Source organism: Alosa alosa, chromosome 12 (assembly GCF_017589495.1).
Source record: "Alosa alosa isolate M-15738 ecotype Scorff River chromosome 12, AALO_Geno_1.1, whole genome shotgun sequence".
NCBI lineage: Eukaryota > Metazoa > Chordata > Actinopteri > Clupeiformes > Clupeidae > Alosa > Alosa alosa.
Window position 1 is genome coordinate 4,521,641 of NC_063200.1, and position 16,399 is coordinate 4,538,039.

At 41.1% G+C, this 16,399-nt stretch overlaps 1 protein-coding gene across 1 annotated transcript in view; it reads left to right on the forward strand.

Annotated features, from left to right (window-relative positions):
* Nucleotides 1-16,399, forward strand: part of rai14 (retinoic acid induced 14) — a 56,062-nt gene that overhangs the window by 17,508 nt on the left and 22,155 nt on the right. Inside the window, 3 exon segments of the mRNA XM_048258806.1 lie at nt 3,002-3,132; nt 15,836-15,924; nt 16,213-16,277. Coding sequence (XP_048114763.1) covers nt 3,002-3,132; nt 15,836-15,924; nt 16,213-16,277 — 285 coding nt within the window.

Sequence of the window (16,399 nt, forward strand, 5' to 3'; positions counted from 1 at the left end):
CATTTATCTCACTACATAGCTTCTTGGCATGAGCAATGATTTGGAATTCTCCTCCCACACCGAATAGATTGTCTGTCTTTATCCCAAACACAAACATTAGGGTGGTCCTTATTTTTCAACTTTTAAAAGTTCATGCTCTCACCCCACAAATATATTTGAATAAAAAAACAATTGGGCAAAATTTTATCAATATTAATCAATATTTAGAGGTTGCTCAAGACCTTTGAAGTTTAACACATACTGTGCAATGTGCATATTTTGGGATTTTTCGCGTATTATGTGATACATTGTGCTAGCATGTATATTTGTTTAATAATATATACTTAAGACAGCAATGGACTTATTTGACCATGCAGTCAATGACAATGTGTATTGATTATTGGTGACCACATGTGGTGGTTTTACCTACATCACCTAATGAATCTTAAAATGGCAATTCCATATTGTCCATGCAAATTTACAATGATTATTTGCTGATCTCATCTGCTGATTCTGGTATTTCCCAATAATATGCTGTTGGGAGCAATTTTCATAGCAACTCCTGTTTTAGTTGTGATGTGTCTTTCAAAGCAAGAACACTTCAATGTGAATGAAGCACAGTAGACAATATACACTGAGACGATGGCTGAAGCAACACGAAGCAAGTCCGCTATATGGTTACTCGGATCAGAAGAGACTGAAATAACTGGAAGTTACCCTCCAAGAAACAGGTTTCATGTGTGTTGTAATATCAATTTCAATTGATATTTAATTTCACTTATAGAGCGGCAAAACATTACTCATGTGTCATGACGCTTTACAGAGTGTTAAACATTTAAAGAGAACCCATGAGTAACAGGGGCGAGGAAAAACTCCCTAGAATTCAAGATTCAAGATTTCTTTTATTACATCTCATTATAGGTTTATAATAGAGTAAAATTCGTTGTGTTTTTTTTTCTCCTCAAAAAATAAATAAATGAAAGGGTGTGTGTATATAGAAAAAAAAAAAAAAAAGTGCCTTGTTGTCTTCAGCATGAGTTCAGCAATCTAATTGCTTGGTAAAAGAAACTACTTTGGAGTCTGGTGGTACGAGCTTTCAAGCTTCTATATCGTTTGCCAGATGGTAATAGCTCAAATAGTTCATGGTTGGGATGACTAGGATCATTCAAGATTTTTTTTTTGCCTTCCTAATGCATCTTCCCTCAAATAACTCCAGTATGGAGGGTAGGTCACAGCCGCATATGGTCTGTGCTGTACGCACAACTCTCTGAAGTGCTTTTCTATTGTATTGAGAGCAGTTCCCATACCATGCAGTTATGGTCCCAGTCAAGATGCTCTCAATGGTGCCTCTGTAAAAAGACCTTAGGATCTTGGGTCGCATACCAAACTTTCTCAATCGTCTGAGGTGGTACAGACGTTGTTGGCCTTTTTTTACAGTGTTCTGAGTGTGACTGTCCCAAGTGAGGTCTTTTGAGATGGTAACGCCCAGGAACTTAAAGTCTCTCACCCTCTCCACTGTCTCACCATTGATGTTAATAGCTTCAAACTGTTGTTCTTTCCGCCTAAAGTTAACTATCAATTCCTTCGTCTTGGACACATTCAGAGACAAGTTGTTTCCTTTACACCAATTCATAAGGTTGTTTATTTAGTTTCTGTAGGCTGTTTCGTCATTGTTTGTGATTAAACCGATTACAGTGGTGTCATCTGCAAACTTGATGATGGTGATGGTGTTGTGTATAGCCACACAGTCATGCGTATACAAGGAGTAGAGGAGAGGGCTCAGAACACAACCTTGCGGAGGTCCCGTGCTGATGGTCAAGGAGGAGGATGTGATGGAGCTCATTCTCACCACCTGTTTTCGATTTTTGAATTGGAGATGCATATAGGAAGAAACCTCAAGCAGATCCACGACTCAAGGGCCAGACCCAAGGGTATCACAGAAAACACTGAAAAAAAACTATTCATGAAAGTGCAACAGCTGTGATCAAAGAAGTCTTTGTATTCTAGGACAAGGCTAGAATTCCCGTTCGTCCCCAACATCATGCCATAAAACAACTGGAAACACTTCAGGACAAATGGCAGAAGCCAATAAAAATCCCAAGAGAACTTCCAAGACTCAGCAGTCCAATGTAGAGGCCTTCATAGACCAGTTAGGAGACCTTTTCATTGCATTTCAGGATGCACTCGTTCATCTCAAGAATCCATAAGATAGAGACTTTCTTCTGGCCCAGAGTGAAAATGGACATCTCAGGTGTACAACTGTACATTATGATGATACTATACTATCGTTCTGAGTTCAACATTCTGTCATTACGTCATACAAGCATGACAAGTGATGTTTGTTTGTTTGTTTCTTTCTTTCTATGATTTTGATGTTGTATGTTGTTTACCACAGTGCCTGTGTTATTAAGCATAATATTGCATTTTATTTTTTGTGTGTTCTTAAATGGCACAATTTCTGCAAAAATTAGCGATTCCGGAAATATTCAAAGGCCTTGAGCAACCTCTAGATATTGTAGGAACAATTCAAAAATTTGCACAGTGTGTTTTTATTGATATCCTAACACATTTAGGGGGTGAGAGTTAAACATTTTTTTTAAACATATTTGCCACATGGACCCATGAGCTTTAGCCGCTGTGCTAACACACCCATCTCCCATGAGCGTTAGCCGCTGTGCTAACACACCCATCTCCCATGAGCGTTAGCCGCTGTGCTAGCACACCCATCTCCCATGAGCTTTAGCCGCTGTGCTAACACACCCATCTCCCATGAGCGTTAGCCGCTGTGCTAACACACCCATCTCCCATGAGCGTTAGCCGCTGTGCTAGCACACCCATCTCCCATGCCTCCGGTCCCTTCATTCTCTCACAGTAAGGATCAGATAGTACAGTTTACATTTATGTGGAAAGCCACTGGTCTGCTGGACATGTAATTCACTGTATTTATGCTTACTGTGTGTGTGTGTGTCTGTGTCTCTGTCTGTCTGTCTGTGTGTGTGTGTGTGTGTGTGTCTTCCTGCAGGCCCATGAATGGAGTAAGAATGACGAGCGTCTCCTCTCCGCGGTGGAGCATGGGGAGGTGGACAAGGTCACGTCGCTCCTGGCTAAGAAGGGGGCCAGTGCCGTTAAGCTGGACGCTGAGGGCAAATCAGCGTGAGTAGGCATGGTCATGTCATGTGTAAAATGTGGGAGGGGACATGGACCTGAAGGGGTATCATCAATGGGGAAGACTGATTTGCATGTAGAATTTGTTTTCTCTTTCAGAGATAATCAAACAGCAACTAAAGAAATGTTGTTTGGAAATGAAGCATCATGGGGCCTGCTTTGGCAATGAAAGTGGCTGGCAAAAACTTTTTACCCCACAGAGATTATTCACAAGTGCCAACCACAAACACACACTGGGCTGCCCAAATCTGAAAATGAGAAAAATATATACTCTGCTGTACTCGTGCATTATCCACAAAATATCACTTTTCTTGGCTATAGAAAGAGGTTGCATTCAGGTGTTCAAAATCATTTGTATAAACATACGGAGCTTGCAACCTCCCATAACCTGAGCTTTTCCCATTCATGTAGGCTACTGATCACTGCTGGGTTTGTGTTTTAAGCATCAGGTTCTTTCCCTGTCTCTAGGAATCCCATATCATCAATACATCTACACAAACCGTGATCAGTAGCATCATGTTTGACAAATGGATACTTTTATATATCCACTTGCTCTCATTGATCCAGTACTCATCTAAACAGACTTTTACTGGCCTGTTCAGTTCTGCTGGTTTCTGGATAAATCATAGGCACCAGCTAGTGTACAGTTTGTTCCCAGAATAATTGTATGTGAATAAGCCATTTAAAGAATTATCGATCTGATTAATGATGACTACCATAGTTACCGGAGATAACCCTAATATGATGGTGTAAAAGCTGAAGATAATGACAGGTTTCCAGATGGCCTACAGGTGTCTGTCCCTTTGAAAATGTTTTATTTTAAATTTAGACCTTTACTGCCTGCTCCCACATGTTGCAACATAATAAGTGACTGTCTGCTGAAACATGAGACCTCCCTCAGTTATGACAGTAGCCTAATCACATGCTCCAGTGATCATGTCATCTACCTTGAAAAGGGGTATGATTACTCTTAATCACATGAATTACCAAACAAGCAGAAGGCGTGCTAGAAATATGGTTAAAAGAAAAGTTTAAATGACAGGTGAAACACAGGTCTTATGTGAAGTGAAGCGTACCCTCAATTGAACTTGCTATTCATTTATTACCGGAACTGTGATTTATCAAACTTAAAAACCCTTCAACTTTAGACATTCAAATAGAATCAGAATAAAGAAAGCTCTGTGGCACAACAAAACAATTTCAGACATTCACAGGAGAGATGTTAAATTCTTAGTGCTTTACGTACGGGATTTCACACGGCGGCCAATCAACAACCAAGCCTGCACATTCATGATGGGTTCTCTGCCAACAAATACTGAAATTCTCAAATACCAAAAAACCTTTGATGAGGGCACCAACAAGTATTAGCAATTTTTTTGGTCGTTCCTCTTTGTTGCTGTGGTAATTTATGATCCGATCAGCATAACCAGACAAACCATAAGCCCTTGATGTGGGCACCCATAAATATCAACAAATACCTACAAATTCTTCAGTCATTCCTCTTTGTTGCTGTGGCCATTTATCGGCAACATGTCAACCTACCAAGCAATATCATAAATTCTTCAGTCATTCCTCTTCATTTCTGAGGAGGAAATAGTTTTCCGGATTGTTCTCTGTCATAATTATTTGATGTCTCAGAGATTGATGGTGAAATACCCAGTCAAAGTCAGTATGCTGCCCTAGAGTGATACATCTGCATCGGAAAATGAAAAATGTTCTCGCCAGCTGTGTTGAATGTGCCAGAGGTCTGGTGATAAACATTATCATCTCTGTCCAAATGTGATGCCCCTGTCTGCTCCTACTGACATTTGGGGTGGACGTCACAGCCGGTCTTCCACATAAACTGCATACAGATGTGTGACCTCAGTGTTCCACATCACCCTGTTGCTTCTCAGACAACTTTCTATCTGATGTCTCATAAACATCACTCTACTCCTGATGTTTGGTTTTGCATTGGATATCACACTTTTTTCATACATTTTAAAGTATGTCTGACAAGCTACAATTACTGTATATGTAAATAAATGTAACTGTTTTGATCGGCAAAAGAATTACTACAGTTTGTTCCTTTGTATAACTGCTTCCAGAGTGGGCAGCAATTTTACAACCTCATTATATTGTAAACTCAGAGCATGCAGCAATATTACAATCTTTTACTGACTCAAATCAGTATAACACAGTTCAACTCAAACTCAACTCAAAATTGTCTGCTGTTTTATTTGCTTCTTTATGCATTTTACCTGAAGTGCCTTACCTTTTGTACACTCCACTCTTACAACTAGCATATAAATTGACCAGCTTATGTCAGAATCAACGCTGTCTATAAGTTTAAAACGGCATGCAGAATTTTTGCAGAGCAGGGATCATAATGGTAATTGCTGAAAAGACACTCTAAGTTCAACAAAATAGGCTACTGAAATCAAATCTCAGAAAGTCCAAATGAGGCTTAACCAACGATAATAGATCAGTGTACGTCATGCTCACAGATGTGCACAAAGATTATAATATACCTGAATGATCAATGTGTTCTGTACTTTGGGATGTAGGCGGGAGAGGTTGGAACAGGGGGATGCTTCATACTCCTGCTCCCATAAATGAAGTGGGAGAGACGATCTCAATGAGAGAGAACACCACTGACCTCGATGTGTTCCAAGCCAGCGAGCCGCTCAGTGAGATTGACTCCGAGCAGCAAGCCGAGAGAGACGCGCGCACGGGCACACAATTCGCTCTTTATCTCTCCCAGAGAGAAACGTTCCATTGTTTGTTCAGATCGACCCAAAAGTGGCTCAAAACTTGCGGTGTTGCTACATACAGTACACTCGTTGCTGAGCAGTTTTTTTTCATCGCAGTCATCACCATGGAGATCTCTAACTTACAAGGAATGACAGTATGAGACCTCCTTCGGTTATGACGGTAATCATATGCTCCAGTGGCTGTGTCCTCTACCTTGGAAAGGTTTCTGATTACTTTCTTAATCATATTAATTGCCAAACAAGCAGCAATCTGCGCAATATGTGTAAATGACATGACAAATAAGTGTTGATGACAAGCGAGGCACTCTTGTGTGAAGTGAAGCTTACCCACACTCATCCCTTTGCAAATGAGCATAAGTATTTGAGCATTCTGTTAATATATTACTCAAATTGTAATTTATCAATTATTATACTTTTAAAGCCCCTTCATCTTAACACCTTCAAATAGAATCAGAACAAAGAGAGACTTGCCTGTGACACAGAAAAATAAAACAGTGTTCAATCTCTGCTGTAAAATCTTTGATGTGTCAGAGATTGATGGTGAAATACCCAGTCAAGGTCAGTATACATGTTGTACCAGAGTGATGCATCTGCATCGGAAACTAAAAAATTTTTCTCACCAGCTGTGTTGAAAGGCCAGAGGTCTGGTGATAAACACAGTCATCTCTGTCCAAGTGTAATGTCCCTGTCTGCTCCTACTGATCTTTAGGGGGTGGACCTCACAGCTGGTCTTCCACATAATCTGCATACAGATGTGTGACCTCAGTGTTCCATATCACCCTGTTGCTTTATTTTTACAGTGGGCATCGCTTTCAAATGACCACTTCATTCGCGCATTACGCGGCGTGAAGCTGCGTGAAGCTTTAGTACCACTTTCAGCCACTGTGCGTCGGCTCTACCACTGTACATGCGCTCTGCCTGCGGTCCCTTGTGAAAAAGCAGGATCTACCATTAAACATAATTGTTGCCGAGAGTAATCCCAGCCTACGAATTCAATAACAAAATAAATCATGCATAATTAAACATTACCTCGATTTAGGCTACTTGGGTATGGCTTAAAGGCTTGACTACTGCGGTGGTAATGAAAATCGAAATCGAAATTTGCTGTCTACATTATTGTCAGTGTTGGGGTTAAGCGAACTCATAAATCAAAACAGTGGTGTGATAATTGAGCCAGTAGAGAAATAACTGTTCAGAATTAATCTGTAGCCTTGGGTAGGCTTCTGCAGAAAACAATGTTGTTGCCGATTTAATACTATCTGGCGGCGTTTTTAACAGGCTTCACGCCAATAGAGGCTTAGACAACTATGACCCACGTTTTGGTTTAAGTAAATGAATTTGCCCTACTTCTTGACTGCAATGTAGTCAATTGACTGCTTGACATGTCATTTTATTTTCTGTACAATAAACAAATACATCTGCTTTATGGCGCAGAATTACATTCATATTTGAACTTACATAGTCAATGCATCGTTCCACTCGTTAGTGTTTCCCAAAACCATAGTAGCCTTGAGCGTTCGCAACCACTATATCGTAAAGTTGTGTAGTTACAACTACACCTCTCGACCTGTGGTAGAATGCTAGAAGCATAGTTCAGGGATCTTCATGTCAAAGGCGTCACTGGCGCCAGTTATTTGTTTGCAAATTAATAATTATAAATATATTTAGGTTTCTAATTGATATTTACACTTCTAACCACCATACATCCATATTTTAAAATGCCCAATGCAGCCATGTGCACGTAAGTAAAAGTCACACACTTGCAGATAATAATAAGGTGAATGCGCACTTTTTGACGAGTCAGCTGAGAATATGTAGCCTTTGATTTTCATGGAGGGGGGGGGAGGGTCCTTGTTAGTTTACGCAAACCAAGCCAAGAAGGCTGATTCTGATTTTGATAATATGATCCGCACAAAAGATAAACTTAGGTAAACAACGATGTCAATATTGTTGTCAACGTCTTAACCCAGATTCGAACTCTTGGACAGGGGACTGGTAACTGCTGTGCAACGGCGGCTGTCAGATATGCCAAATTTATGAAGGCATATCTGGCAAGTTGTTATTTTTTGAAGACGTAAATGGTTGGGCTATAGGCCTAGTTTGCAAGAAGGAGACATAAAGCGTGAGCATGCCACACTATCCACAGCTGTGGGGTAGGAGGATTACTGTTAGCGCAGGATTTATATAAAATTCTTCAACAGAAGGCCTGCCTCGAATGCAGGCTTGTGGTTTGCGCAGCCTACAGTAAGTAGGTCTAGTGAGTTAGGAGTCCTCTAGACTTCTTTTCAGAGGTGGAAAGTTGCGTTTGTTGGGGGCAGGGCCGGGTTAACAATTCATAGACCCCTTGGGAACAAATGTCTGATGGCCCCCTGCCCCCAGCCAGCGTGAATCGGCGACCAGTTAATAGGCCCTATCGTGAAGATTTGTATTGCCATTTAAGGCACGAAGCATCTGTGGTAAGCCTCACCAAGTAGCCCGTTTGTTTACAACTAACATTACATTTAATTAAACTGCTTATAGGCTATGCCGAAATAGTTTCAACATTTTGAATATCAGTGTCAGGTGATTTAGGAAATGCCTTATGGCTGAAAGCTGCTTGGGATCCCCTGTCAAGCAATAACCATACAAAAAGTTAAAACAGATGACATGATCATCACTGACATAATCGCAAAAATAATATAGCCTAGATATTCCAATATATTCGAATACATGTGTTTATTTTAGAGGGATATTGAACGTCATTTTTGAGCAATTTTGACAGCCCTAGTCCACTGTGAGGCTCATGTCGTCTATTAACACCTTCCACCTAACCCCGTGAGTGGGGGTCGCTATAATGCGTGAAATAGCACCATTGAGTAGCCTATCTTGAAATAGCCTTAAAATCGTTCGGTGTTGTGTGCCTTCTGGTTTCTCCACCTACTGGTTTCCTTTGCGGCGTGCATGCGCTGCAGCAGTTGTCAGACATTCACAAACAAGTTGTTTTAGGCGGTTTGAAGTCGCTTTTCATCGCCATGGCTTTCGGCTACATTACAGCCACTTTCGGACAAAAGACATGTAAAATATATGTTTTGAAAACTAGCATTAAACTGGATTCGATCCCGCCAAAAGCAACACCGCGCGTGACTCTCCATCCTGATTCCCTACTCTTTGAGCCAACTAATATGTTCGCGAATCAATTAACTATTGTAGCCTACCATTAATTAATAATGTAGGCAACACCCAGGTAACATGTTGTCCAGGCTATCTGAAACAAGGGGTTGCCTCTCATCTACAACAACTGTATGATGGGCTGCTACAGTCATCAGTGCACTGTGCACAGTAGGCCTATGCTAGTCTTTGTGGTTGATCAACTAAAAATAAAAGATGTATTTGGTGATGGCGTTATTGTAGGCCTAGTAGACCTAAATTCTGAGAAATTAAATGGTGCAGAAACGATCTACATAAGCGCACCAGACCTGATGTCTTCAAGGGTTGAATGAAGGGAGTTTGCAAAAATTAGTGTATTTTTTCAAGTCAATAAACATTCTTAATTTTTAGCATGTCTTTGTCAGGGAACATCTGACTTTTAAAAACCATAGGCCTGGTAATTAAGCTCAGACAAGGAGTTATAAGATAAAGGCAATACCATTTGTGTCACCTAATGCAGTTCAGTGAATTAGCAAGATACCATCAGAAGGCAACAATCATAAAGCACAGTCTTGGCATGCTCTCTCCCCTCCCGCATAAAGCTGTCTAGTGTTGTAGGCTAGATTTGCGTGAGTTCTTTCTATCTGCTTACTTTTGTGAGTTGCGACCACCTAGGCTATGTTATAGACGTTCTATGAGGTACCAGTGTTTAGTTGTGTCACAAAACAATAAGCTTTGTCAGACTACTTTTAAAATGATATTCAGGGCTATATACATTTTAAACATTGGAGCTGAAGACCCGACAAAACCTTGAGTTAATTCTTCAGGTGGGAAGTGTCAGGAATTTTCATCACGAGAGGCGGCTCTCATTGGTGGTTAGTAGCCTATATGAAGTAGGAATTGACAGCAACATATCCAATCACATTATGAGAGATGCTGAATTTAACATAAACTGCGATGTTTGATTTTAAATGAATGTAAATTTAGCGGGACTGTAAGCTGTCACACGTGGGTGCTTTCGATGTTTTCAGTGGGTGCCGAGAGACGGAGCATCCACGGTATAGGCGCCTATGACAAACGTATCTGTGGTTGCATCCATTACAAACAAACATGCAATGTGAGCGTCTGGGACTGGGAAGAGCACTAAATGCTCTACTGAATAAGCACCAGTCAAACCTTTAAATGAAAAACACTCTTTAATAATCAAAAAAATAAACCGCTAATGAAGTAAACTTGTGACCATTAAAAATCGTTTATCGCCTGTAAGTCCGTGATAACAGGACGTAACAGGAAGGCATTTGGCTGAGCAACAGAGGTTAATATGCTCTACATTTTGTCCAAATGATGTCTGTCTATCATCGGTTGCACCAGAATGTTTAATTTGTCCTCGCGTTTCTTCTACAGCTGCAATCGGGATTCACTCGCAGTTAACCAAATATTTCTTTATTAGGGCAGGGCAGGCATATTTATGGCTATTAAATTATTTCTAAACCAGTCTGCTAAAGTTTGTAGTGAAGTCTGTGTAGGGTTTTCCAGGCTCCATTTCTTTTCACGAGACACCCTGCTCACTTTGAGCCATCTACCGGTTGTTTGGGTTGTTGCAGAAAGCGTCACACTGGGAAAATACAAATTAAAGTCGCGTGATACGTCGTGATCCCCCAGCGGACCGCGAGTGAAGCTGGCCAAATCGAAGCACTGCCCACTGTATGTATGCATTTATTTAACAGGGACAGTGTATAACTGAGCCAGTTTATAGCATAGAGGTTCATCTACATCTGTGGTCCCTGGGCAGGAGTTGATGCTCTCTGTTGATGTCTCATCAGCATCACTTTGCATTTAATATCAGAAGTTTGACATTGGAAAAGTTGCAAAGTCCTTGGTGACAACAGGCTGTCATCACACACACACACACACACACACACACCTCTATCATTCTGATAAAAATGGAAGCTAATAACATGCATTTTATCTATTTACATCTCTGTCCCAATCCCAAAATGGACAGGACCAGTGAGGGGGGAAGAAAAAGACCTGATTAAAGGAGAATTCCGGTGTGATATTGACCTAAAGTGTATTGAAACATGATACCGAGTGTGAACGTATGTCTCATAGCCCATCTCGGCTTGTCCCCTGCACTCCAAAATCTGGCGCTAGTTAGCCGATGCTACCAACAGCTTTTTCAATAGTTGCTGCTACTGGAAGAAACTGGAATCCATGCATTTCCACTGAATTATTTTTGGAATCTGATCCCTTATCATACCAGTTCATTCTTACCGTTGCTTTCGACTTATCGCGACTAAATTCAAGATGGCTGCAAACGCTAAACCCATTGAAGATACTGTCTGTATAAATCTCCAGTGCTTTTCAAAGTTCTCAATGTCTCGTTTTAAATGTCAGGGCCCTCGGAAGTCTACCAATGAAGTGTGGAGATACATTGAGCCTCGTAAATGGGTGTAAAACAGTGATTTATTTGCATGGCTAGCCCGATGCGAAAGCACCACTATTGAAAAAAGCTGTTGGTAGCATCGGCTAACTAAGCCAGATTTTGGAGTGCAGGGGACAAGCCGAGATGGGCTATGAGACATACGTTCACACTCGGTATCATGTTTCAATACACTTTAGGTCAATATCACACCGGAATTCTCCTTTAAATCATGATAATCTGTCAAATCCATGGTGCACAAATTGACTGCCTGACTTGATTGATTCAGTCCTTCCTAAAAACCCTGTACACAGAGAGCTGGTTTAAAGACTTTTTAAGAATTAGAAATGTCTCTTTCCAAGTAAAACTGGAGGAGGACGTTTGTGGTGATGCGTTGCCATAGTCCTCACTGAAAACATAGCCATGTGTAAGCAGCAGCCAGTCTAGACATTTGACTAATATTAAAACCATATCACACTTTCCATGGGCGGACTGGCCATCTGGCATACCGGGCATTTTCCCGGTGGGCCGATAGAATAGGCTATGGGCTATATATAATTGAATCATTTTGGCCAACGATCGGCCCAAAGGAAGGGCAATCAGTGGCCCATTGGTTACATTTCCATATTGACACTTGACTGATCCAATAACAGCTCACGTCAGGCACCCCTCGCATTTTGGCGCAGAGCCAGGATTCTGTGAGCGCTTCAAAAGTTAATCGAAGTTGCCTAAATTTCGGCGGGTGCCGGTAGTGACAATAGTGCAAAAGTAACACCAATGTAGAGGCTTCAAAAATACAATATTACAAGTAGGCTAGCATATGTCAGCAACATGTTGAAGTTCGTTGAGTTTGAACGAGGATGTAAGCAATAGAGCAGAGGGACAGTGAGCAGGTGGTGGAGCCTATTTGAGGCTACATGATAAGAACTCAGTGGTGGAGCAGGTAGGCTATGTGTGACCTGCCATGCTGACGATGATGATTATGATGACTTATTAATTGCAATATTGTAATGATACGGTAATGATAACATAGTAAGGCCATGCTGTGATTATAATAACAAATAGCGCAACTTAAATGTTCTAAATGAATGATTTGCAAACCCGACAGCAAAAGAGTGTCAAATTGATGTTAATTCTTGGTCAGATATTGATCAGTTTCCGTCAGACGCCCAAAATTCAACATAGATGGCATGAGTGGTGGTTGGTCTCTCAAAGTAGAGCGTCGAAAAGGTTCTATCTTGGAAGGGTTATCATGGTAAAGATGGGCTAAAAGACTGTAGACTGATGGAAATGTAGGCTACAAAACATCAAGTCATATTCATCATGCACAAGCCAACTAAGCTATATACACAACCTATACGATATGCTACTGGAAGACATTAAAGATAATTAGTTAATGTAGCTTTGCTGTTCCAAAATGTAGGCTACCAGCAATGTAGGTAGGTAGTATTAACCTGACTCTCGCCAGATGACGAAATTTATCTGGCGAGAGTCATGTTAAAGGTAAACTATGCAGTATTGGCAATTTCCTGACTGTTATCGGTTTTTGCTTCTTTTTCGCTGGCTTTGTCATGACCAATGTCTGAGAAACTCCATCGCTACCTTTTTCTAGCCGGTGCCTGGCGTGTGTGTGTATTTGAATGCAGTAAAGCAATTTGTTACACTTGTTATACTTCCTGACACTGAGGCCGTCGGCCCGCCGGCCCACAGTCGCAAGGGTGGTTTTTCCGCTCACAGGCGCTAGGGGGAAGCGAGACGGCCACCATTCAACCCGAAAAAAAGCCATATAACCATTCCAATGACTCTGAAGCTGTTAAATGATGGTAAATTAAGCAAAAAAACTTGCATATTAAGCTAAAAAACCTGCATAGTGTGCCTTTACGGTAGTATAGCCTACAGGAATAAAATATTTCCAGCATCAGCCCTGTTTATTATGACCGCCGCGCAGCGAAGCGGCGGTCATATAGGTTTAGTCAGATTTTTTTTTCTTTCTTTTTTTTTTTTTTTTGCATGTCCAAATTTCCGTCAAGGATTCCCGGGACACTGTAAGACCGGGGTACACGAAACTTGGTGGGCATGTAACCCCACATGGATAGCATGGAACCTCCTGTTTTCGTTTTGATCTGTAGCCCCCCCGCTGGACTGGACCCCCCGAAAGGAGGGTAGGGCAGACACAATTTTCTGTGAATATCTTGAGAACCGTAGGGCCTAGGATGACCAATTTTTTGCGTATGTTTGCCTCCAGGGGTCATGTTAACCCATTCCATATGCACACATGTGCATAAACAGATACACACGCACACACAAACATTCATAGTAATCCTACATATGACACATACTCACACAGTAGACATATATACGCATGCATGCACATGCACACACACAGGCACATAAACAGGCAAACACACAAGCACATGCACGCACACACACACACCCACACACACATAAACATAAATATGTACATGACGGGCAAGATGGGGGTGGGATTGTATAAAATGTATATTACATGTGAAATCTATGAACTAATCATGTTTTGGTACTTGTTGTCTAGCAGATACCAGTGAGAATTGAGTGTGCATAATGCAATTCAGTGAGATAGTTAGAATCATATATGCCTTTCAGCGTGACTTATTTTTGTGGAAAACATGTGCTGGACTGGGCGGCGGTCATATTTTTTTACCGCTCTGCGGTACATCTAGTTTTGTGTTGTTTCAGTTGTCCTACAGTGATTAATGTCTACGACAATCTAGGTAATTTAGTCAGTTGAGCCTTTTATAGTTTAACTGTAGCCTATTGAATAATTTCAAATGATACTTTGAATTCAAGCAGAAACTCTTCTTTAATAATTGCTTGTATAGCCTACTTGAATATGGAGAGTATGTGCTCCATGGCTACCTCTGATCAGTCAGAGTGATGGCCAATGATCACTTTCAGTGCTCCATGACAGTTGAAAATGTATGCATATTTAAGGGTAATGCAAAGATTTTGTATTTAATTAGGTGTGCCCGACCGATTTGAGGGCCGCTTGGGCCAAATATGCCAGGGCCGATTTTTTTGTCCCAGTCCGCCAGTGACACTTTCCCAAAGATGAGACATTGAGAGCAACGCATACATAATATTTGTTATTCACATCAATGTGTCCTTGTGAAATAATAGATTGTTTTGAAGTCATTATTTTATATTGACGTCAGTACAGCTCAGAGCCGCCTCTTTCGCTTTTGGTGTGAAAATGATTGGCATCGGTATGCGGTGCTCCATTGATTGCTCTAGCGGGGAGTTGATGATCATCTCAGAAGCAGAACGGCTAGTGTGGAGATGGGTTGGCTTTGTTCCTCAGATTGATTTGGCTGAGGAGGACGAGATGGCATCCAAAGCTCAGCTGTTATTGCTCGCTGCCGCGTGTTCTGAGTGTTTGGGGAAAAGATGAGAGATAATAAGAATGGAAAGGTGTCAGAGATGGGCATGAATTTGTAACAATGCTATCGGTCATGCCCTATTCGAGCTGATATTTTGGCTGAACAGTAACGATCAATTGCGATAAAATCAGAAGATTGATGACTGGTCTTTTAATGGAATAATGGACAGCTCAGCTGGTGTCTGCTTATTCCATCCCCACAGTTTATTCTACACATTAATTGCAGCTTATCAGTATAATATTATATTATAATTATATTAACCCATTTACTCCTAAATGCCTGCTAAAAACGCCTATAGAATCCTATGGCATTCTAGACTAAATAACCTTATTTCCTGAGGGTTTTCTGAAAACATACTAAAAATTGTCAACGTCTCCAAAATGTAATATCTAAGCCTCTGTAGCACCTAGAAACATGAAATAAAAAGCATGCTGCGCTACGCAGCATCCAGTGGGAGATTCAATGTTGCGTCATGCAGCATCCAGCGCGAATGGGTTAATATATTATCTCAGTATAATATTATATTATAATAATATGCTATTTTTAGAGGTTCCATAATAAGGTGTGTACCTAAGTAACTGAAGCCCTCAGACAGCTCATCAGCTTTGATGTCCTTTAGTGTTGCATTACCACTGATCCATGGCTCATGTGCCTCATGCAGGTTTTGGCCATTGCTGTGTGATGTGTCTTGTTGTTGTTGTTGTTGTTGTTGTTGTTGTATGTGTATTCCATTCAGGATTCATGAATCAGAGCCACACCACAAAGGTGGAAAACTGACCAGGAGGTTGCACTTGTATTGGCATAGCCAAAACATGCATTGAGGAATCAATGCTTAGGTCCACAGTAGTTTCTCTCGTACTCTCTCCATATGTTCCACAGTGAATACATTAAGGCTTTAAATGTTATTCAGATGGTTTGTGCTTTGATGATCTGTTTTTTGTGCCCACTGAGACCCTTGTTCTTCCCTCATTCAGTTTGCATGTGGCTGCCATGAAGGGCCAGGCGGAGTGTCTGGCTGTGATTCTGTCCCACGGAGCAGACGTCTCAGTAATTGATGCTTCAGGTCAGTCAGAAATCTCGATCTCTTTACCTCTTTTTCTTTCTGCTCACTCTCGCTTGCTCATTCTGTCTGTCTATCTGTCTGTCTGCTGTCCCTGTGGGTCTGTTTCAGTCTGCTTTTTCTCAAACACTCATCCCCCTCTCTGTTGGGGTCTGTGGAGGGAAAACAAATTCCTTGTCGATTAAGTTATTTTCAGAAGTGCTTCTCCCGATAGAACATAAGATTGAAACTCTTCATGACTTGAAATTACCCATGACTTTCTTTTGCCCCCCCTTTTTTTCTACCTTTCAGGTTTTACAGCTTTACACCTCGCTGCCAAAAACAATCACCAGGACTGTGCCAAAAAATTGATACAGGTATTTCAAGATTGATATGCCTTAGCTACCATGTACAATGTGTGCTTTCACTTCAGTGATTATGCATGTTGAGTTTTGAAATCCTTCAAAAGTGTCCTCTTCTAATGTGCTGCCTGTGAATT